Source organism: Pinus tabuliformis, chromosome 3_2 (assembly GCF_031772625.1).
Source record: "Pinus tabuliformis cultivar Carrire ecotype Pingquan chromosome 3_2, CPIR1, whole genome shotgun sequence".
Taxonomy (NCBI): Eukaryota; Viridiplantae; Streptophyta; class Pinopsida; order Pinales; family Pinaceae; genus Pinus; species Pinus tabuliformis.
In genome coordinates, this window is record NC_142302.1 from 35739512 (window position 1) to 35762523 (window position 23012).

Consider the following 23012-nt stretch of genomic DNA (forward strand, 5'->3'; position numbering starts at 1 on the left):
TTACATTATGAATGTTATGTTATATAAAATCTCATCTCCTTAATGTCTTATATAATAATGGATACAGTGTGCACCAGGGTCTCAAAGCTTTCCTTAGAGCTAGAAAAGGTCCTTCCATTAAGAAAGAATCAAAAGATCGAAGTTCAGGGGTCCATCTTCCTTTTATGCAAAGGAAGACAAACAAGATTGCTAAGATCCTGAGAAAGCATAAGGTTCCCTCTACTTTTAGGCCCCTTAACACCATTTGTAGCTCCGTAAGGTTTGTTAAAGATCTGATGGACCCTAAGAATATGAAAGGTGTGTATGAAATTCCATGTTCTTGCGGGACACCCTACATTGGTGAAATTGGCCGCTCAATAAATCAAAAGATTCGTGACATAAAACTTGGGAGAGCTCACTCCTCAGCGTTGGCAGAACATGCAGAGAAGACAAAACATCACATCTGCATTGAAAAAACTCAGGGCATTGCAAGAGTGGATCATTTCTTTCATCGGAAATTTAGGGATGCCATTGAGATAAAAAAGAAGCCTGATAATCTAAACAGAGACAATGGCTAGTCGATTAATAATTGTTGGGTCCCTACCCTTTCTTTTTAGAAATTTTATTTAATTATTTTTTATTTATTTATTTATTATCACTTTTTATTGATAGTATTTATTTTTTTATCTATTAATTAATTGATTTATTTATTACGATGGGATTGATTTTTAGTCTATTGGTTTTAATAATAAAGGTTTATATATGAAAAAAATCTTAAATTTAATTTCTTTTGTATTTAAATATATTAATGTATTAATTAAATTAAATTAATTATTTTATAGTAGGAAATATATATATATATATATATATATTCTTTTTCTCTGTGTTAGTCTCATTTTTATTTGATTTTTTTACTATATTTTTTATTTAATTTTGACCACTGGTTCTTTGATTTTTAGCCATTAGATTCTAGTCATTACAAGTAATTTTCTCTACATGGCCCTATCTATTAAATCAGATGCCCAGGTATGATTCTTCAACTTGTTGTCCTGCTAAATGGTTGTGAAATTTTCTCTAATGTGATTATCTCATAAAGATTTATGAACACATATATATAATTTGTTGATTTTTATTGTGGAATTTTTTTTTTTTAATTTGAAGATTGTTAAATTGAAACACAAATTCGAACAGAGTAGTCTAACGAGGCCACAAATTCGCCTGGAAAATGGTGGCAATTCTGGCAAAACTTTCTCTAATGTGATTATCTCTGAAAGATTTATGAACACACACACACACACACACATATATATATATATTAAATGGGAGTGGCTAGTCCCATGAAGAAGCATTTATTAGGCCATTTGTTCAATATATTTACATGTATACAGGCTGATAACCGTCACATCAATCAACATCATTCTCCATATATCAAATGCACTCACGATGATACAAATGGCTGCGGAGCAGCATCACGATGGTGGATCGAACGCAGGCGGGGTGCGTGTAAGCCGGCGGCCCCACTGCTCGACCATGCACTCAGGTGCATATATATATATAATTTGTTGATTTTTATTGTGGATTTTTTTTTTTTTTTTTTAATTTGAAGATTGTTAAATTGAAACACAAATTCGAACAGAGTAGTCTAACAAGACCACAAATTAGCAGGGAAAATGGTGGAAATTCCGGCATGATTTTTATCAAAATTCAACCAAAAAAAATTGAGAAATTTGGGTTACAGTGGTCAAGCTTCAGAATTTTGGGTGCCCAGCGGGTTTTTGATGATGCTGAATCCATTTCCACTATCAAAAAATGATTCAAACACTCCTATGATCATATTTTTTGAAAAAAAAATATTGCTGAATTTTAACAAAAAATAATTTTCTAAATAAATTTTTAAACTAAATAAACAACCATTAATTCAAACTAAGTGACTTAAATCTTCATTACTAATATGATAACTAAATTATAATATATTTTCCCACTCTTAAAAATATATAAATTCAATCATCAAATAAAATATAAAAATAAATTACCCCACACCACGCCATCCCACCCCCAATGCCAAATTGACAAGGAGTAGTCTAACGAGGCGGAGGAATTGTCCGGTTTCCGGTGCCGCCCGGAAAAACCTCCGGCTCCGGCCACCGGACAATTCCTCCGCCCTCCGCCACCCTACGCGAGCTCTGCCCACCTCCGCCACCGCCCGCATTAACTGCATCTGACAGGAGGATCGACTTCCATCGCTGTCTGCCGCCGTGAGTTAATTCCGAAATTTCAATTCGAATTCCGGTTTTCTGTGGGCTGCTCCTAACCAATTCGACCTGGCACTCCGCAGCTCCCTCCCCTGCAGCTCCCTCCCCTGCAGTTCACCAGGTCACCAGAACACTCTGAAAACTCACAGAACGGGCTGACTCGCGCCTGCAGCTCACCAACACAACGGAAAAACTCACTCCGACGCTCTGCAGCTCACATCTTGACCTGCTTAAATAAAATATATACATATTTTTAATCAAATAATTTGAATTTAACTAGTCGGCGCTCAAAACATGACAAGGAGTAGTCTAACGAGGCGGAGGAATTGTCTGGTTTCTGGTGCCGCCCGGAAAAACCTCCGGCTCCGGCCACCGGACAATTCCTCCGCCCTCCGCCACCCTACGCGAGCTCCGCCCACCTCCGCCACCGCGAGCTCCGCCACCCTACGCGAGCTCCGCCACCGCCCGCATTAACTGCGTCTGACAGGAGGATCGACTTCCATCGCTGTCTGCCGCCGTGAGTTAATTCCGAAATTTCAATTCGAATTCCGGTTTTCCGCGGGCTGCTCCTAACCAATTCGACTTGGCACTCCGCAGCTCCCTCCCCTGCAGTTCACCAAGTCACCAGAACACTCCGAAAACTCATAGAACGGGCCCGCCTGCAGCTCACCAGCACAACGGAAAAACTCACTCCGACGCTCTGCAGCTCACCACCTGCACCAGCCAGGCAAAAACCAGGCACGTTCAACACGTCGAACCCATGAACAGTGCATGAGTCGTGGTTTCAAGGTAGCATTTGGTATCACCGAGCATTTATTTATTCATTCAAACCCTATGTCATTTTAATCATAAATAATTAAGCAAATAAACCAAGTCCCTGTATTCTGAAACAAAAAGAGACTCGCGATGAACCCATGAACGGTGCATGAGTCGTGGTTTCAAGGTAGCAAGATTTGTTGACCAGACTTACAAGTGCCCTCGTTGTGGCATTGCATGCAGTTGCAGTATTGCTTTGGAGTTACATTTGGTGATGTCGCACAAGGTCGCATTTTCAAAAGATAACTTGCCAGAATTGACTGGGATTATTCAGCTACTTTCTGGCCCATCAAGTGATTGCTCCAAAGTTGGCATAAATCTGGAATGCCTTTTGGGGAAGTTGACCGTAATTGTCTCCGGGGCCTTCCAGTTAAATCTTGGCATTTTTGATTTAAAACATAATTCCCAAATAATTCCAAAAATTTTGTTTGTGCTTTATTTATCAGTGATGTAATGTAGAATGTGTTGGTGTATGCTTTCTCGCCATAATTCTAGGTTCTTTCCTTTTATGGCTGGATTTAATCAGTGCACCATGGTGCAATTATATTTCCTTTTCCTTTTTTCCTGGATTCCTTGACCGGGTATAAATGGAAAGCTTGTATCTTTTCTTTTTCTGTCCATCTCAGCTTGCTTTGGTGTTCTTGATATGCTGAATGATCATCAAGTATTGATTTTTTAGCATGCTTTCAGGGATGATTTATTAAATGATAAGTTACAAAATTGTTATGTGAGCTTGGTATTTTCTGCTTTGAATACTGACCCATTGTAAGAACAACAAGTCTTAGGTTGAATACGCACGAGTTCTGCTTGTGTCAGCTATATAATATATTTTGTTTTACTGTGGAGACGATATAAGTCACATTTTTATTAAAACTATTAACATAAAAAATTATCCATGAAAAATGCTTTTATGAAAGGCACGGTGTTCATGCTTGTCCTGCACACCTTTGGTTTCTTTACGATGTCCTTGACTTCGAGGAAGCAGGCAGCTTCTTTGAATGTCAAATAGCAAATATTTAATGACTCTGAAGAGCCAATCGAGAGAACTAGGTGAGTAGCCTTCAGACTTTCAAAAGAAAATAAAAAAAATCCGGAAGAGTCCATAGGAGCATTTGTATCTAGCAGTTAACTGCCACTGCATACCTGTAACATGCACTCAAGGACTGATTTTGAATGCTTTTGTCTCCTAATAGGTTGACAGGTTTGTAACAGAATCCATCTGATCCATTGGCAGTAACCTTATCAAGGGTAAGTAAATGGCTTGGAGCCTCTTTTTCGTATTTGGTTGAAAAACTCAAATGTGGCATTTGATCAAAAGCTAGTACTAGGAGCTGTGCTTTATGTCCAAATCAATTGCCAGTTGTGATTTACCAGTTATTTAAGATCATCTTGCAAATTGAAACTGATTTTTAACTTGAACTTATGATTCCTATATAGGAGCGATACTCCATTTAAACTTTGAATGATTTGATCAATGTTTCACGTGTCAAGTTTTGCCAAGTCTCAATATGATGCTTAATAATTTCTATATGTTAGATCAACTATACTTACACTGCTATGAATAGATCAACCCTGCAGAGTGTCAGCGAAAATTAGACTGCCTATGTGGCAAAAGGTAACACCATGGTAAATGAAGGATTATGCTATACATAGCAGGACATTTTTCAATGCATCCGAATCAAACTATTTGTGAAGTAATGTAAAGGATGAGTGCATTTAATAAACACTATTGCATAGACCTAACAACTTTAGGTTACATATACACTTGAGCAGAAAATAAATTGCAGATCTATGTGTCAAGCATAGACGTTTTAGGTATTATTGATTTATAAATTCTCAAGCATAGACGTTTTTGGTATAAATTGCAGATTTATGTCAAGCATAAACATTTCAGGTATTATTGAGGTGTGATATTAAAAAAACATACATTTTAGGTATCATTGTAAGACGTATTGAAAAACTTAAAAGTGATTCCAGGAGCTTAACGAGTAACTGGAAGGTAAGATTATATTATTGCAAATGCAAGGGCTTGACTAGCCACTGGAAGGTAGGATTATATCTATCAGAAAACGTGGAAGTAATGCAAAGTAATTTAGTTTCTAGCCTTTCCTAATTCTAAGGTTTGTTAATGTCCTACAACAGTGCCCTGCTTATAGAAAGAGATAAGGCAGGGGTTTTTCTGAGCTACCTTTATCCTATCTATCTGTTATTTCTTCTATTGGGATGTTGCTTCAGAAAACACACCCCAAGGTTGGGGGCCTGTACTGCACAACTTGAACTTTCTTCAGCCTTCATGCCAGGTTTGAGGGGCAACTGTTCCACCAAAATCATCTTGAGATTAGCACCTGCCTTCGTCTCTTTTTGAGATGTGCCATTTGGGTGGGAAAAGACCACAGTGAGAAGTGAACCCTGGGGGATGGCTTACCACTCTGTTGACCTCACCAGTGAACTTATGCCCTGTTGGCAAATCCATCTGTTTTGATTTTTGGCAGATGTAATTTTGATATTTGAACATATTGAAAAATGCCTTTTGTGCACACTTTTAATATATCAAGTTCATTTGTTGTAACTGGTGTATTGTTGAAGATAGTAGAATTTCTTTGATTGTTGCTTATGGTTATTAAATTCTTCATGCAGATTGTTGAAATTGTTAAAGAGCTTGAGGGGACAACATTTGCACTTGAACGAACAGAAAAAGAAGTTGGTGATGAAGTCATTTCATTGCTGCGGCAAGATAAGGATCCCAGTAGTGGAAATGATACATCAGAAATGGATGTTTTTCGTCGGGTGGCTACTAAGCTAAACATCATGTCTTCAAGAGCTGTGTTGTCAGAAAAAAGAGCCTTAAAGAGATTGCTTGATAAAGCCCGCTCTGATAAAGACAAGAAGAAGGAGTCCATTATCATATATCTCTTGCATCTTTTAAGAAAGCACGCTATGTTCTTCAAAAATGAGTATTCAGATGGTGCTGATTCCCCAAACTCAGGTCCATGTTCTCCATCCATCAGAGATTGCATTGGCGAGGTTAGTAGGAATGGAAGAAACATTGAACGTCGTGCTTCAAAGCTTCACTCATTTGATACAGCTGGAAAGGAAATTCCTGGAAGCTCAGGAAGCATTCCAGTACCTCCTGAAGAATTCAGATGTCCAATTTCTCTGCAACTAATGTCTGACCCTGTGATTATTTCATCTGGCCAAACTTATGAACGGGTTTATATAGAGAAGTGGATTAATGAGGGTCATGATACATGTCCCAAAACCCAGCAAAGCTTGACACATCTTGGTGTAACTCCTAATTATTGTGTCAAAGGTCTAATTGCAAGTTGGTGTGAACAACATAGAATTGAAGTTCCAGAGCCATCTACTCCATGCCCTCCTGTGGCAGGTTGGAGATGGGACTTGGCAGATTCTGGATCTGTCAAGAGCATTGATGGTGGTCGCCTGAGGGAGGTCAAGGTAGTCCCATTGAGGGACAATCAAGTTGCATGTGCTTGTGAGGATGATGTTAGCAGATTATCAACTGGTACTTTTGGTAACAGTTCTTACTGTGATTCACCGGCTATGCTAAGAAATGAAGGATCGAGTGAACTAGGTGATACAAGCCTTTCCTGGTCATGTGACATAGTTGAATCTCAAAATGTCAAAGAGGACCCTTGTAAAACATATGAAAGGTTGCTCTCAAGCCTTGGTGGACCGTCACTAGAACTGCAATGTAGAGCAGCAGAAGAGATTAGATTTCTCGCAAAGGATGATGATGAAGCTCGTTCTTACATGGGTGCCAATGGTTTCATTCACATGCTTGTGAACTTCCTACGTTCTGCTATTGATGCATGTAATGCCCAAGCACAAGAGACTGGAGCTTTGGCGCTTTTCAATATTGGTGTGAATAATAACAGGTAGAAGGATGTCTGAAATATTTTTTAGTTTATCAAAATACACAAGTCTAGCAGATGTGATTTATTCTTTTACTAATCATCTTAAAACATTTTTGCTTACTTGTGTTCATGCTTTGTATTGTAGGAACAAAGCAGCAATCTTGGCTGCAGGTGCAGTGCCTCTTTTGTTGGATCTTCTTGATTCTGAAACATCTGAAGCAGCTGTAGCTGTCTTGCTTATGTTATCTAGTTTGGAAGATAATAAAGCTAGCATTGGAGCTTCCGGAGCAATACCTCTTCTCATTAAACTGATGGACTCGGAATCTAACCAATGTAGACAAGATGCTATAAATGCCTTGTATAATTTATCAACATTCAAGGGAAACAGGTCCTACATGGTATCTGCAGGAGTTGTTTCCAGGCTTGCTCATCTTCTTCTTGTTGCAGAGGGTGACTGTACAGAAAAATGCCTTACAATTTTGTATAACCTTGCTTCTACTGAAGAGGGCAGAGCAACAATTGCTGATACGGAAGGCTGCATTGGAACCATTGCAGATATTCTTGATACAGGTACAACCATTGCACAAGAACAAGCAGCAGCATCTCTCTTATTGTTATGTACTAATAGTTTTGAGCACAGTCAAATGGTTTTAAGGGAAGGGGTCATTCCTTATTTGGTTACTCTTTCTATGAATGGAAGCCCAAGGGGAAAGGACAAAGCACAGAAATTGCTACAGCATTTCAGAGAGCAGCGACAGCAAGATGTTTCCTGCCAGTCTTCTACAGCTGTGTGTACCCCTCAGCCATCAATCTATGGGGAGAGCTTGAAGGAAAATAAAACAACTCATAGAACAACTTCCAAAAAGATTGGCCGAACATTAAGCCTCTTTTGGAAGGCAAAGTCATTTGCTTTTTATCAGTGTTAGTATATGCGAACCAAATGGAGGCAGAACGTTTATCTTTAGTTTCTGCTGGAAGTCCTTGTAAATCAATTTCGTTTGTTGTACGGTTCTAAATTTTCTACGTAGTTGGGACCATTCAGAGGCTGCCCTGACTGTTTGTTGTAACGAAGTTAGGAATTGAATCATCTCATAGCTTGATGATTTAGGAATATACTGTACAAAAGTTTCAGAGGTGAAAAATAATTAGATAACACTGCTTTGTCGCAGATTTGTACATTATCACAGAGAGGATAATTACCTCTTTCAGTAGATGTGATGTTCTTCTATTCTAGTATAGCCTGTAAATATATATCGGAGATTTAGTTTGATCATCACATCTTAATACATTCCAGACCAACTTCTCCTTGTTTATTGGATCATACTGAGTTTGCACTTGTTAATCTGTTGCTGCTACCAATAGATGTGTAAAATTTTCTTTTCAAGGTGGCCTATGGGGAGTGGTGATTGCTATGTTTCTTGAAGTAATTGTGGCTGGTATAGTATTGTCTGTCCACCAAAGGACAGGAAACAAGAGATCAACGCACACGGGGTTATGTAATCAATCTTTCTCCTCCCATCTAAACGTTGTATAAAAATGTTTATTTTCCAAGGTATATTTTTAAAAAATGCTGCATATATTACATTGTAAATCAAGGATACAAGTACATTAATATTGTACTTATTCTAAGAAAATTTTAAAGGGAAACATTCGACCACGCATATAGTTGAATAATTAAAACAAAAAGGCACAAATTCCACAGGTGGCTAGAATTAATGAACAAATTTGAGTATGCTAAACATGATACTGTAGCAGAAAATTTGTGCAAAATTAATAGAAACAAATCGAGGCATTGAAGACGTTGTAATCCGAAGAGCAAATCATCTGGAAGGAAAAATAAAAATCAAGTGTCCAACGTAAGACGTTTTACAGATACTTTCGAAGTTGTGCATGGTAAAAGATCCCGTGATTTATGTACGAAATCATTGATAAAATATTTTGACGACCCAAAATAATGCAATAATGCAGGGGTTATAGGTTGTGACAGGGCTGGATGCTTTATCAATACCAAGTTGTTTTTATTTAAAATGTCTTGTATCTCTTTGTGGAATGACCAAGTGGTAGTAAATGAGTCGGCCATTCTACGAATCTGAAAGTGTCAAAATTTTGAACTAGCCATTGATGACTATAATCCTCGTTCTCCAATGTATGAGAAAATTGATCGCTATGACTAGAGATATATTTGGGACATTTGCAAAAAAAATAAATGGGACTGTTCACAATGTTTCAAATGGGTGTGCAACTTTACAAACTTTTTAGACTCAAATTGCAACTATGTTAATTTGATCTTGAATTTGGTTCATCTCTCTTCATTACTATGTATCTGTCCAAGTTTTGGTATTTTAATTTTGAACTTCTGTATCTGTCCATCTTTGCATATTATGTCACAAGCAACCATACTCTCGAGTCAATATTTATATGCCTATATTGTTACCTTTGTTTCTTGTTATGTAACTGTATTTTCCTGCTAGCATTTTTCTAATGCCCCTTGATCTTTGTAAGCCTTTGAGCTTGCAATCTTTTGTTTTCTTCTTGCCTCCTTTATGCTTTCAAACATGCCTTTCTTTCCAGTGTCATGTTTGTGCTGTTGATTCTGTATCTCTTTGTCTTCCTTTCTGACAACTTTGATTTCCATATTTATGGTGTTGTTGACATGCGAAACAATGTTGATGAATTGTTAGTACATTGATTAGTAATCAACATTATAAACAGTTGATTACTAATCAATGTACTAACAATATGATTTATATAATATTTTAAATCATACATGTTAAATGCACAAGTAACATCTTTTAGGGCAATTCCAACAGCACTAAATTGTATGAACCTCCATGGTGATGACATCTCATGATGTTCTGCAATGCCCATGTAAAATTCTATTTGTGAATACCCTTGCAGCAAAACTTCTTGGATATACATTCCTTATACATTGATTGAGCAGAGCTTTGAATCTTGAAATATATGAGGAAATGCAAGTTGCAGGAAGGTTAGTTAACCATTACTCATTTCAAATAATAGGCAATAGAATATTTACTCTCCGATTTCATGCTTTGAGAGCATCATAAGCCAAAGAATAGGCTTTTGGTTGCTGTAAGGACTAGGACAAATGGTTCCTAGCACACATCTTCTGAATTTCATATTCTAAAGTCATAATAAGTATTCTACTCGAGTCATGTGCATGCTTAGCTGATAGAAAGATGAGAAAAGGTGGCAAAATGAGGTTAACAAATTAAACTTTCAAAGTCAATGGGATTGGTGAGTAGTGAGAAGTGATAGTAACTGAATTGGACACAAGTATCAAGATGTGGATTTTTGAGAAACAGAGAATCAGGCATGCAGTAAATTGGATAGGTTGCAGAGGTGCAATCCTTGGGATTTTACCAAGATATCTCAGCCATATTTAAGATACAAATGTACATGCTGGACATAAATATCTTCAGCACAGATTGTCCATTAGTTTCTCAACTCCAAAGTAAACAAGATGAGCTTTTCAGCACATAGTCAAACAAGTTATTGGAATCGTCTGTTGCATGTTGCAAGACCCATCCTTGCTAGATCTACTTTTTTATATTTTGGAGTATGAAGGTCTTATTGAAACCAAGTTAACTTCCTTTGAATCTGGTACCTAATATTTTCTCATTTTCCCATGGCACTACATAATGTAATTAAGCCAAGAGGTAAAAATTGACAAATAAATTGCAACTTTAGCTACTGTGACAGACTGTAAAGTATAGCTCCAAATATGTGAGAGTTCGTGTTCATAACTTTACAGACAATGAAAGTCTCTTGTTCAGTGACTGTTCAATTAAATAGCATGCTTACTTTCTCCCGATTTTTACTCTTCGTGTGTTTTTCTGCTATTAGCTATCTGGCACTGGCATAGGTTACCAGAGTGCATAATTACTAAGTCATTCAGTGGCTCACGATATTTCTCACAATTTTAGAACATAGCTCTCTTGAAAGAGAAGACTTTTCTTGTCAAAATTTTATGTGAAATACCAGTTTTTTTTCTAACTTCTTGAGTGAGGTGAATCTATTGAATATTCCCATCCAAAATGAATTAAATCTATTACCAACTAAACCTTGGCTCTTGCACTCTAGAGTATACAGTCAATAGTGTGCAAATCCGTTACTGAAGCCCTGCAAATTCAGTTGAGGGAGGAATAGCAGAATGAGCACAAGATGGGAGAAATATTGGTGAAGAATTTATTAGGTGGTTAGAAGCACTGGATGCTAGATTGTAGCATGGTGATTTTGAAGAGGGACAAGAGAACCATGGAGCTCAAGTCGGGGTAATTGATGTTGAGAAATGTAGCTCAGACAAGAACTTCCTGCACAAGCTTCAGTATGAATGCGGAGTGAGTGGTTTTAGACATTATGAGGAATGATGCAGAGGACAAGATGACATAGTGAGACCTACAACAGAGAGCAGCAGAATCTACAGAATCCCAATCCTGCAATCGTCTCAACAATTTGATTTCCAGACAGATGCAAATTACTCACAATAGTGCCTTTTTCTGAGGTTCCATCAAAGAACTCCTAAACTTGTATTTTATTGATTACCAAATGGAGTGGAGCTGAACATCAAAAGTTTAGAAATATAACAGATTGCTAGCAAAAAATTCACTGCAATGGATTTCATTATATTCAATTTATTACAAAATGCTAGAACTGTTTCCTCAAGACCGTGGAAACTGCCACAATATTGAATAATACTTCCCTTGTGCTTCCAGAGCATCATTTCGTGTAATGATGCCTATACAAAAGGTAAATTAATCTATCATAGCTTTATCACTTGCTGTACAACTGGAAGTTGGAAAACCATGGACTAGATAAAATACAAGCCTTCAACCATGACCATCACTTCCATGATGCATTTTACAACAAAAAATATTTGTATAGATAAACATTGTGTGCTTGGCAAAAGACCACATTGTGTGCTTGGATGAGAATTGCATGCTTGGAAAAATACCACATTGTGTGCTTGGCTGACAATTTATGTCTTCCACATTGAGGTTCAATGCATGGACAATCCTGGTTGGAAGCAGAACTGTAGAACAACCTAAAAAAAAAAGAGCATCCACGTTAAAATTTTGAAAATTAATCAACACCATCATTATCCTAGTAGACCATAAACTATATGTGACCAGGAACATCACCACGCATATATACACAAGCACACAAGATCAAAATAAACACTTTCACCGAACACACAACTAAAAGATAACAACCGACGTTGATTTGGGCAATAGGACAGTTAACACTTTATCACAAGCATAAAAGGATAGAACATCGTTCAGTGAATATCAACAAATCATGAAGAGGGCATGTTCAAAATAACATAACAATCTACTATGCTATCATATACTATTCCATGAAGGCAAAATCAGCTTGATGAAGTCATGAAAATCCAACGAGATCTCTGACTAGAGGCAAGGAGCAAAAAATCCAACAACAAAAAACGAAATGATAAGGTTCAAACCTCATTGGCCTTTCACCATCTAACCATAAATTTATAAAGATGTAAAATATAAATATCTATAAATCTAATAAACATCGAACCATGAACATAGGTATGAGAACATAGTAACTACATGTTTAAGTATAAAAATCAAACATGTTGCATGAACATAAATAAGTAAAGAGATTCTATTTGACAGCCAGCATGATGGATAGGGAAAAAATAACAGCATGAGCATGAACAGATTATGAAAAAAGTATTTTCATAACAACATAACAATAGGGAAACATAAATATACTTATCATATGAAAAAGGGCCACCTGACGACGCCATGAAAACCTAGCTTATCTATTCTTTGTGCATACCTCATTGATTCCCACTAGAGTTGAAGTCCTTCCATAGATGATCAATCATGGTAGAAGATGATGCTTCTCCACTTATTCTATAGTTACCTAGAAAAGTGTTAAACGTTATCGCAAAGAAATTTTCTAGAGCATCAAAGTATATGTGCACCACAATGAAAGAGTGTCAAATGTACCTGGCATGGCAGGTAAGGTTGGATGGTCTTGCATCTCCCTTTGGTCTTGGGTTATCGCCATGGTTGGGGATTGTTGCATTGCTGTAAAAATAAACATAGCACATGTTAAAGAATGGTGATGATGAAATACTTAAATCTAAAACGATGACTTTATTCAACACATGAAACTAACCTGGAACCATAGACACAACATTATTTGATCGATGACGTCCTCTCTTATTGAGGTATTGAAACTCAAATGGTTCATATTCTGATGGATCAACATTTAAATCAATTTCCAAACCATTGTTTTTTTTTATGCTTCTTCTTTTCTTTGTGGGGCTAAGGAAACTCTTTTTCCTCTTCAAAGATGGATCAAGAGAACCCAATCCAGGTGTGAAGTCAAAATCAGTAATGTGCAAATTATTGGCTTCATCCAACATTTTTTTAAGCATACCAGTCAACTGGATTGTCTTCGTCAAAGTAGTAGGAGGGTTATCTAAAATGAGACGTGTATAGCTAAACAACTCTTCCCTTGCCAAATGAAGTGCCTCGGCATCTGCATCAACAACAGTTGTGGCCATAAGAGTAGCATCGACATCTGCATCATGGTTTTGAGGCTCTATATTGATCTCAGGTGGGTCATTGCATATGTTATCCTCTGCATGCTGATGAAGCAATGGATTTGAATTATCCGAGTGGAAATACAACCAATTAACCTTTATGGCATGCTTGCAAATGTTTCCACGGATAGACCATGGACATTCACACGTTATAAAATCCTTACGATACCAGGTGACAAGGTATTTTTTACCTTGATCTGTCTGACTTCTCACCCAATAAGCACGGGTTATGCTCTCATGAGGACAACAATCAGTATCCATAATTTTTCTTGCTCGTTCCACTGATGATTCTAGCTGCTTTTCTCTCTTGTAGTTGTTTATAAATCCTTCTTCTTTTAAGATTTCCTTGAACCGATAACAAGGTTCAACTGTTGTTAGTAGCATATGCAATAACCAATCCATCCTCTGGGCACATTTTTTCCTTCTATCAGATAGAAATGTTGTTTTTAAGTAACAATGGTATGACTCAACAACATTATTGGTCTCCTGATTTGCATGAGGAAACTCCCGACAACCTTTCACCCACATGCCTAATTGCAAATAGAACGATGTCAGTCTCACTATATCACCTTTATAAAAGAAAAAAATGCATATAATATGAAAAAAAATGTTTACTTACGAATCTTATCTCCAATGACCCAATTCTTGTTGAAATAGTCTAAGAACTTCTCTTCATCTGCAAACTTAATAAAAAATTGATTGATTGCATCTTCAACTTCATAATTGAGAGTGTGTTTCATGATGAAACCTAACTCACTGAACATCTCTTTGGCTTTTATGGAACTAGTGGCCAACCGATTGACATTTTTCAACCAAGCCCTCTGTACATGCCAAACGCATAAGATCACATCACAACCTGTGATCCTCCTGCCATATTCAATGCATGTTAGTGTGGTATTTTTAGAAAAAATGCAAGTTTGGTTATATCATGACAATGTTAAAGTTACCTCAGGGCACTGATTTCAGCCAGTGCATCATCAACCATGAAAGCATTGACTTTCCAATCAGGACGGGCTTGGAAACACTTGTGCATGAGCTGCTCCAGCCATATTGCAATATCATCTGATGTGTTTCGTGATGCCACGACCCATGCAACAGGGACTCCACTTTGTTGTTCATCAAATGCCACGAGTGTATACAACTGGTACTGTCATTTTCAACATTACATAAATTCAAATACAAGTTATTAATTATTCTGAATGTATACAAATTAAATAAATATATTCAATAAATCATTGGCATCTAACTTACCCCGTATTTATTTGTGTTAAATGTTGAATCCATGGCTATTAAGCTATTGTGCGATAACTTGACCATTGTCTCCAACATCCACTTTGTTTGAATCCCTATTATAAAAGGGACCTCCACACCATTGGGCTTTTGGTAAAAGAAAAAATCTTCTCGATGCTTTTGATACCAAAGGTTTACACTCATTTCATCCTTTTTGTGAAGTTGATAATTTCCCTTCGCCAACTTATTATAGATGTTTACAATATCTTTCCTGCATAAGAAGAAATCTCTATCTCGAGCTGCCACATCGATGTCAACATGTCTTTTAATGTGGGTTCTATACACTACATCAATAGGCACTCCCAAAAAGAAACAACTCTCTACATATGCAACAATGTCCCTTGACAGCTTTGGCCTATGCAAGGCCCTGGTCTCACCTGAAATGTCACATTGACCATGACAAGCCCAACCTTCCCTATCTTCATGTTCATACATATTGAAAGTTAATATTGCTCTATCAGGAAATTCATGCATAACTTTCACAATAAAGTGGCATTGGCAACCCCTCTTCTGCACAAATGAGGTCCTTCGTTTAGCTGAAAGATTTCCTCTTTTGTCCTCTGGACCAAATGAACAATGATAACTACACAAAAAATTTAAATTGTTAGTACATACAAAGAAAGATAACCATGGTTTCAAAAGATCTAAACAATACATATTTTAAATACTCACATATCATATTGCAATGCAGCAGTAGCTCTTTCTTTTGGTTCTTTTTTTGTTTTTCGTATGAATTTACATGGAGCAATAGGATTTTCCTCCTCTCCTTTGATAAAGTCAGCAACTCGTCGTAATGGGATTACAGCAACTCGATCAATACTATTGTTTTTTCTATTTATTTCCGCCCAAACCAAGTCTTTACTAGAGAACGTCATTTTGTCTTTGAGGTCTTGCACCTCAAGATCAATGATATATTGCCATTTGCTTCGTTTGTGCATTTTCAACTGATCTGGTCAAACAATATGCAAGGACATCAAAACCAAAATTTCAATCTTAACAAGTTATCCAACATATATATAAATATAAAACCTCTTTTATGCTTTTTTTGAGGTCTAAAATATCAATCACTCAATAATGACAAAAATAAATAGCACAAAAGGATACAAGAAATTTGGAATGCAAGCATTTCCTTTAAGATGTTGCTTCTTTCCTCATTCACTTTGAACATGGCGTTCCTAAAAGAAAAGATTCCTTTGACAACATGAACAGATGCAATCCAATGAATGTTGGCCATGTTTTTTTAGGGTGACCATTTGCTAAGCAGGACTAGACTTGAATGAAAGGGCTTTCTACAATGTATGTTTACATCACAACTCTACTAGTACTAGCTTTTGATCAAATGCCATATTTGAGTTTTTCAACCAAATACGAAAAAGAGGCTTCAAGCCATTTACTTACCCTTGATAAGGTTACTGCCAATGGATCAGATGGATTCTGTTACAAACCTGTCAACCTATTAGGAGACAAAAGCATTCAAAATCAGTCCTTGAGTGCATGTTACAGGTATGCAGTGGCAGTTAACTGCTAGATACAAATGCTCCTATGGACTCTTCCGGATTTTTTTTATTTTATTTTGAAAGTCTAAAGGCTATTCACCTAGTTCTCTCAGTTGACTCTTCAGAGTCATTAAATATTTGCTATTTGACATTCAAAGAAGCTGCCTGCTTCCTCGAAGTCAAGGACATCCTAAAGAAACCAAAGGTGTGCAGGACAAGCGTGAACACCGTGCCGTTCATAAAAGCATTTTTCATGGATAATTTTTTATGTTAATAGTTTTAATAAAAATGTGACTTATATCGTCTCCATAGTAAAACAAAATATATTATATAGCTGACACAAGCAGAACTTGTGCGTATTCAACCTAAGACTTGTTGTTCTTACAATGGGTCAGTATTCAAAGCAGAAAATACCAAGCTCACATAACAATTTTGTAACTTATCATTTAATAAATCATCCCTGAAAGCATGCTAAAAAATCAATACTTGGTGATCATTCAACATATCAAGAACACTAAAGCAAGCTGAGATGGACAGAAAAAGAAAAGATACAAGCTTTCCATTTATACCCGGTCAAGGAATCCAGGAAAAAAGGAAAATGAAATATAATTGCACCATGGTGCACTGATTAAATCCAGCCATAAAAGGAAAGAACCTAGAATTATGGCAAGAAAGCATACGCCAACACATTCTACATTACATCACTGATAAATAAAGCAAAAACAAAATTTTTGGAATTATTTGGGAATTATGTTTTAAATAAAAAATGCCAACATTTTTCAATATGTTCAAATATCAAAATTACATCTGCCAAAAATGAAAACAGATGGATTTGCCAACAGGGCATAAGTTCACTGGTGAGGTCAACAAAGTGGTAAGCCATCCCCCAGGGTTCACTTCTCACTGTGGTCTTTTCCCACCCAAATGGCACATCTCAAAAAGAGACGAAGGCAGGTGCTAATCTCAAGATGATTTTGGTGGAACAGTTGCCCCTCAAACCTTGCATGAAGGCTGAAGAAAATTCAAGTTGTGCAGTACAGGCCCCCAACCTTGGGGTGTGTTTTCTGAAGCAACATCCCAATAGAAGAAATAACAGATAGATAGGATAAAGGTAGCTCAAAAAACCCCTGCCTTATCTCTTTCTATAAGCAGGGCACTGTTGTAGGACATTAACAAACCTTAGAATTAGGAAAGGCTAGAAACTAAATTACTTTGCATTACTTCCACGTTTTCTGATAGATATAATCCTACCTTCCAGTGGCTAGTCAAGCCCTTGCATTTGCAATAATATAATCTTACCTTCCAGTTACTCGTTAAGCTCCTGGAATCACTTTTAAGTTTTTCAATACGTCTTACAATGATACCTAAAATGTATGTATTTTTAATATCACACCTCAATAATACCTGAAATGTTTATGCTTGACATAAATTTGCAATTTATACCAAAAACGTCTATGCTTGAGAATTTATAAATCAATAATACCTAAAACGTCTATGCTTGACACATAGATCTGCAATTTATTTTCTGCTCAAGTGTATATGTAACCTAAAGTTGTTAGGTCTATGCAATAGTGTTTATTAAATGCACTCATCCTTCACGTTACTTCACGAATAGTTTGATTCGGATGCATTGAAAAATGTCTTGCTATGTATAGCATAATCCTTCATTTACCATGGTGTTACCTTTTGCCACATAGGCAGTCTAATTTTCGCTGACACTCTGCAGGGTTGATCTATTCATAGCAGTGTAAGTATAGTTGATCTAACATATAGAAATTATTAAGCATCATATTGAGACTTGGCAAAACTTGACACGTGAAACATTGATCAAATCATTCAAAGTTTAAATGGAGTATCGCTCCTATATAGGAATCATAAGTTCAAGTTAAAAATCAGTTTCAATTTGCAAGATGATCTTAAATAACTGGTAAATCACAACTGGCAATTGATTTGGACATAAAGCACAGCTCCTAGTACTAGCTTTTGATCAAATGCCACATTTTAGTTTTTCAACCAAATACGAAAAAGAGGCTTCAAGCCATTTACTTACCCTTGATAAGGTTACTGCCAATGGATCAGATGGATTCTGTTACAAACCTGTCAACCTATTAGGAGACAAAAGCATTCAAAATCAGTCCTTGAGTGCATGTTACAGGTATGCAGTGGCAGTTAACTGCTAGATACAAATGCTCCTATGGACTCTTCCGGATTTTTTTTATTTTCTTTTGAAAGTCTGAAGGCTACTCACCTAGTTCTCTCAGTTGGCTCTTCAGAGTCATTAAATATTTGCTATTTGACATTCAAAGAAGCTGCCTGCTTCCTCAAAGTCAAGGACATCCTAAAGAAACCAAAGGTGTGCAGGACAAGCATGAACACCATGCCTTTCATAAAAGCATTTTTCATGGATAATTTTTTATGTTAATAGTTTTAATAAAAATGTGACTTATATCGTCTCCACAGTAAAACAAAATATATTATATAGCTGACACAAGCAGAACTTGTGCGTATTCAACCTAAGACTTGTTGTTCTTACAATGGGTCAATATTCAAAGCAGAAAATACCAAGCTCACATAACAATTTTGTAACTTATCATTTAATAAATCATCCCTGAAAGCATGCTAAAAAATCAATACTTGATGATCATTCAGCATATCAAGAACACCAAAGCAAGCTGAGACGGACAAAAAAAGAAAAGATACAAGCTTTCCATTTATACCCGGTCAAGGAATCCAGGAAAAAAGGAAAAGGAAATATATTTGCACCATGGTGCACTGATTAAATCCAACCATAAAAGGAAAGAACCTAGAATTATGGCGAGAAAGCATACACCAACACATTCTACATTACATCACTGATAAATAAAGCACAAACAAAATTTTTGGAATTATTTGGGAATTATGTTTTAAATCAAAAATGCCAAGATTTAACTGGAAGGCCCTGAAGACAATTACGATCAACTTCCCCAAAAGCCATTCTAGATTTATGCCAACTTTGGAGCAATCACTTGATGGGCCAGAAAGTAGCTGAATAATCCCAGTGAATTCTGGCAAGTTATCTTTTGAAAATGCGACCTTGTGCGACATCACCAGATGTAACTCCAAAGCAATACTGCAACTGCATGCAATGCCACAACGAGGGCACTTGTAAGTTTGGTCAGCAAATCTTGCTACCTTGAAACAACGACTCATGCACCGTTCATGGGTTCATCGCGAGTCTCTTTTTGTTTCAGAATACAGGGACTTGGTTTATTTGCTTAATTATTTATGATTAAAATGACACAGGGTTTGAATGAATAAATAAATGCTCGGTGATACCAAATGCTACCTTGAAACCACGACTCACGCACCGTTCATGGGTTCGACGTGTTGAACGTGCCTGGTTTTCGCCTGGCTGGTGCAGGTGGTGAGCTGCAGAGCGTCGGAGTGAGTTTTTCCGTTGTGCTGGTGAGCTGCAGGCGCGAGTCAGCCCGTTCTGTGAGTTTTCGGAGTGTTCTGGTGACCTGGTGAACTGCAGGGGAGGGAGCTGCGGAGTGCCAGGTCGAATTGGTTAGGAGAAGCCCACGGAAAACTGGAATTCGAATTGAAATTTTAGAATTAACTCACGGCGGCAGACAGCGATGGAAGTCGATCCTCCTGTCAGACGCAGTTAATGCGGGCGGTGGCGGAGCTCGCGTAGGGTGGCGAAGGTGGGCGAAGCTCGCGTAGGGTGGCGGAGGGCGGAGGAATTGTACGGTCGCCGGAGTCGGAGGTTTTTCCGGGCAGCACCGGAAACCGGACAATTCCTCCGCCTCGTTAGACGACTCCTTGTCATGTTTTGAGCGCCGACTAGTTAAATTCAAATTATTTGATTAAAAAGATGTATATATTTTATTTAAGCAGGTCAAGATGTGTATTCGGTTTTTAAATGATAGGAATATAACAAATATTTTAGATGTGTTAATAATAAAATTATGTTTTTGGAATATAAAACAAATTAGAAAATATATAATAAATAGTTGAATTTAATATATATAGATATAAAGTATTTTTTTTAAATAACTAAAATAATATTGGTTTTTTTCAAGTTAAGTTAAGTTATTGTTTGTTTGGTTTATTTAAGTTATTGCTTTGTTGGTTTATTTGATTAATATAATTTATAATATTTAATTTTAAAAATAAATATTTATTTTTTATTATTAATCATATCTCAAGTTTTATTGTAGTGTTTACATAATATAATGTTTTGTGATAATTGTGTTGCTTTTTGTTATAATGTATGGATATGGTTGTAATATTCATGTATGGTTTTTAAATATTTGTATAGTGATTTTTTATTCTTGAACTTGGCAAAGCATCTAAATAAAATTTTTAAAAATAGTTCATATTTAGGTATATAACACATTTACCATTAATTACCTCCCACCATTTTAAAAAGTCTTTGCATAAAAAATGGATAAAAATAGCATGTAAATAAATATACTTACCTAGAGTTACTTGGCACCACTATTTATGTTTTCCTCGGCACTTAAATAAAACTATAAATGTGTAGACTTACTTGTGGTTACTACCTACAAAAATTTATACAAGTATGTGTGCCTAAGCAAACAATTAACCAAAATTTATGCAAGTCCTTGTGCATAAGCAAACAATTAATTTATCCACTTCACATGTTAATTTATTACTTCCTCCCAAACAAGACTATAGGATTCAATTTTCCTATTAACTAGTGTTAAGTTAGTGTTGAACAATGTAGGTTATAATTTTTTATTCAAGTTTACCTATAGTATAATTTATATCTTGAGTGACACAGATTAAGCTGCCGTGAAGCACTTGTTTTCTTATAGAAATTGTGAATGAAGATTGAATCATTTGTCCTCAAAGCAAAAAGAGATTTAAATTTTCTGCATAGCAAATTCATACGAACAATTAGTATGGACACCATAATAATCCAATATATTCATACCATCCCATATATAATAGTTATTAACATTGTGCAACTCCTAAAAAGTAAAATAACTAACAATTGCACCACATGTTGCAAAGGAAACGCCCTAAGGCAGCAACAAAGAGTAGCATAGAAGAAAAGAGAAAAAAATTTGCAATTTTATGATCTCACAGTTGCTTATCCATTCCACTCTCCTAACCACTATAGACATAAAAATCCTTCATATTGTGAAGGGTCACCTAGCTGCAAGAGATGGCTCAACATCAAATGTCAATATTTTGGTAAGTCTGTTATGTGAAACATAAGTAGTAAAAGCCTTTCTCACTCAGCAATTGCAATTGAAATGCATATAAAGGCATCATAGACTTCTGCAATAAATGAATCAACCCTAAAATCCACTCACTATGCAATAACATACCAACAAACATTGTATAAACAATATGAGACATATATATCCACATTGGATTCGCTCAACAATTCTTTGTACTTCGCTCTGTCATATGCATAATCGTTGACTATTATTTGTGTTCTTTCAATGCTCTCCACACACAACACAACAGAACTAAATCATTGTATGAACTTATGGTACTTGGAACTCCATGAGCTATGAGCTCTCTACACATAATTTATATCATTTGAAGCAAACTATGCCTCTGTCTCTATAAAGCATTCCAAATAAAACATGAAATGTAGTATAATTTCAATTATGCAATAATTAGTATAAGACAAAACTACCTTTTTATCTTAGCCTTCTAACCAAAGCATGGTGGAAGAAGTTAAGAAAGCCTTATTGGTGAAATATGTAACACATTGAATTCATGATAGAAAGAAAATCCCAACTCAAAACACTCATCATGCTTCCACTAGGCTAGTCCTCTAGTTTATTTTTTTATTACTAAACTAATCTTTCAATATTGATGCAAGTGTACAATTTAAGAATAATAACACACACTTTTGAAGTCTGAAGTGGCATTAGTTGTAATTATAATTCAACATCATTGGAAAAAAAAAAAATTGCAGACCACAGACATCTCTATTCAGTTGAGCATAGAATGTATTATAAATAAATGATATTAAAACAACTGGATTTGATAATCAATTTATGTTATATGACAAAAAGTTTCAATATCACTCTTCATTTTGACAACCAAATTTTGGTTTAAGCACTACAATTTATGCAGACTTGCAAGTTGCAACAAAGTTCTTCTTGTTTATTTCGATTTAGGTTCCTTTGTCATAGTGGCTACAATCAGTTATTCAATAACCCCATAACCCCCTTGATATATTTTAGAAAAAATACCTTACTCATTGTTTCCTTTTCTTGAAGCTTCCAATCAACATGAGAACCCAACCACTACTCTGATTTAGATTTAACAGTGGGACAAAAACATTCTGCCACACTATGGAAGTCTCCATCAACTAAGAAGTCGTGAAGAGTATACTGTAACACCTATCTCTCCATAAGTTGTAAAGTAACTACTAGAATCTAACAACTAGTTTTAATGAACTCTTCTATAGTGCCTGCTCCTCCTAGAAATGGAGAGACTCTATCTTTTTGTCTCAATTGGTTGTGCCTTGATCTTGCCGTAGGTCCGAGTCTATAAGTTCACAATCTCTCTAGGTTTGATTCTATCTCTAAAACTCTTCTCATATTGGCAGACTAGAGCTCCTCTTTAGTGCATCCAGTCAGTAATTAGTAGTTCCAAATTCAAAATCTATTCCATGTCCTTAATCTAATAATTCTAGCTCTATCAGTGTTGTATTTCCACTATATAGATT

At 36.3% G+C, this 23012-nt stretch overlaps 3 protein-coding genes across 3 annotated transcripts; 1 reads left to right on the forward strand and 2 right to left on the reverse strand.

The window, feature by feature from the left end:
* Window positions 1-5661: 5661 nt before the first annotated feature.
* LOC149179682 (U-box domain-containing protein 45-like) lies at window positions 5662-8195 on the forward strand. The gene is made up of 2 exons (XM_089415750.1): window positions 5662-6943; window positions 7068-8195. The coding sequence occupies exons 1-2, from the start codon at window positions 5679-5681 to the stop codon at window positions 7846-7848; spliced, it is 2046 nt and encodes a 681-aa protein (XP_089271876.1). The 5' UTR covers window positions 5662-5678; the 3' UTR covers window positions 7849-8195.
* Window positions 8196-11813: 3618 nt separating this feature from the next.
* LOC149179683 (uncharacterized) lies at window positions 11814-13784 on the reverse strand. Its single transcript, XM_089413623.1, has 4 exons — window positions 13094-13784; window positions 12922-13002; window positions 12749-12835; window positions 11814-11984 (listed from the first exon to the last, which is right to left on the reverse strand). Exons 1-3 carry the CDS (start codon window positions 13782-13784, stop codon window positions 12750-12752), a joined length of 858 nt encoding a protein of 285 aa, XP_089269749.1. The 3' UTR covers window positions 11814-11984; window position 12749.
* An 880-nt stretch (window positions 13785-14664) lies between these two features.
* Window positions 14665-15870, reverse strand: LOC149179684 (uncharacterized). The gene is made up of 2 exons (XM_089418036.1): window positions 15486-15870; window positions 14665-15396 (listed from the first exon to the last, which is right to left on the reverse strand). Exons 1-2 carry the CDS (start codon window positions 15749-15751, stop codon window positions 14766-14768), a joined length of 897 nt encoding a protein of 298 aa, XP_089274162.1. The 5' UTR covers window positions 15752-15870; the 3' UTR covers window positions 14665-14765.
* Window positions 15871-23012: the final 7142 nt, after the last annotated feature.

Coding starts and splice junctions, on each gene's coding strand:
- LOC149179683 (XM_089413623.1), bottom strand. CDS start 13,784: ATGGATACTGATTGTTGTCCTCATGAGAGCATAACCCGTGCTTATTGG. Junction 13,003..13,093: donor TGTTGTGTCTATGGTTCCAG/GTTAGTTTCATG, acceptor TTATTTTTACAG/CAATGCAACAATCCCCAACC. Junction 12,836..12,921: donor AACCTTACCTGCCATGCCAG/GTACATTTGACA, acceptor ACACTTTTCTAG/GTAACTATAGAATAAGTGGA.
- LOC149179684 (XM_089418036.1), bottom strand. CDS start 15,751: ATGCACAAACGAAGCAAATGGCAATATATCATTGATCTTGAGGTGCAA. Junction 15,397..15,485: donor GCTGCATTGCAATATGATAT/GTGAGTATTTAA, acceptor TTTTTTGTGTAG/TTATCATTGTTCATTTGGTC.
- LOC149179682 (XM_089415750.1), top strand. CDS start 5,679: ATGCAGATTGTTGAAATTGTTAAAGAGCTTGAGGGGACAACATTTGCA. Junction 6,944..7,067: donor ATTGGTGTGAATAATAACAG/GTAGAAGGATGT, acceptor TTTGTATTGTAG/GAACAAAGCAGCAATCTTGG.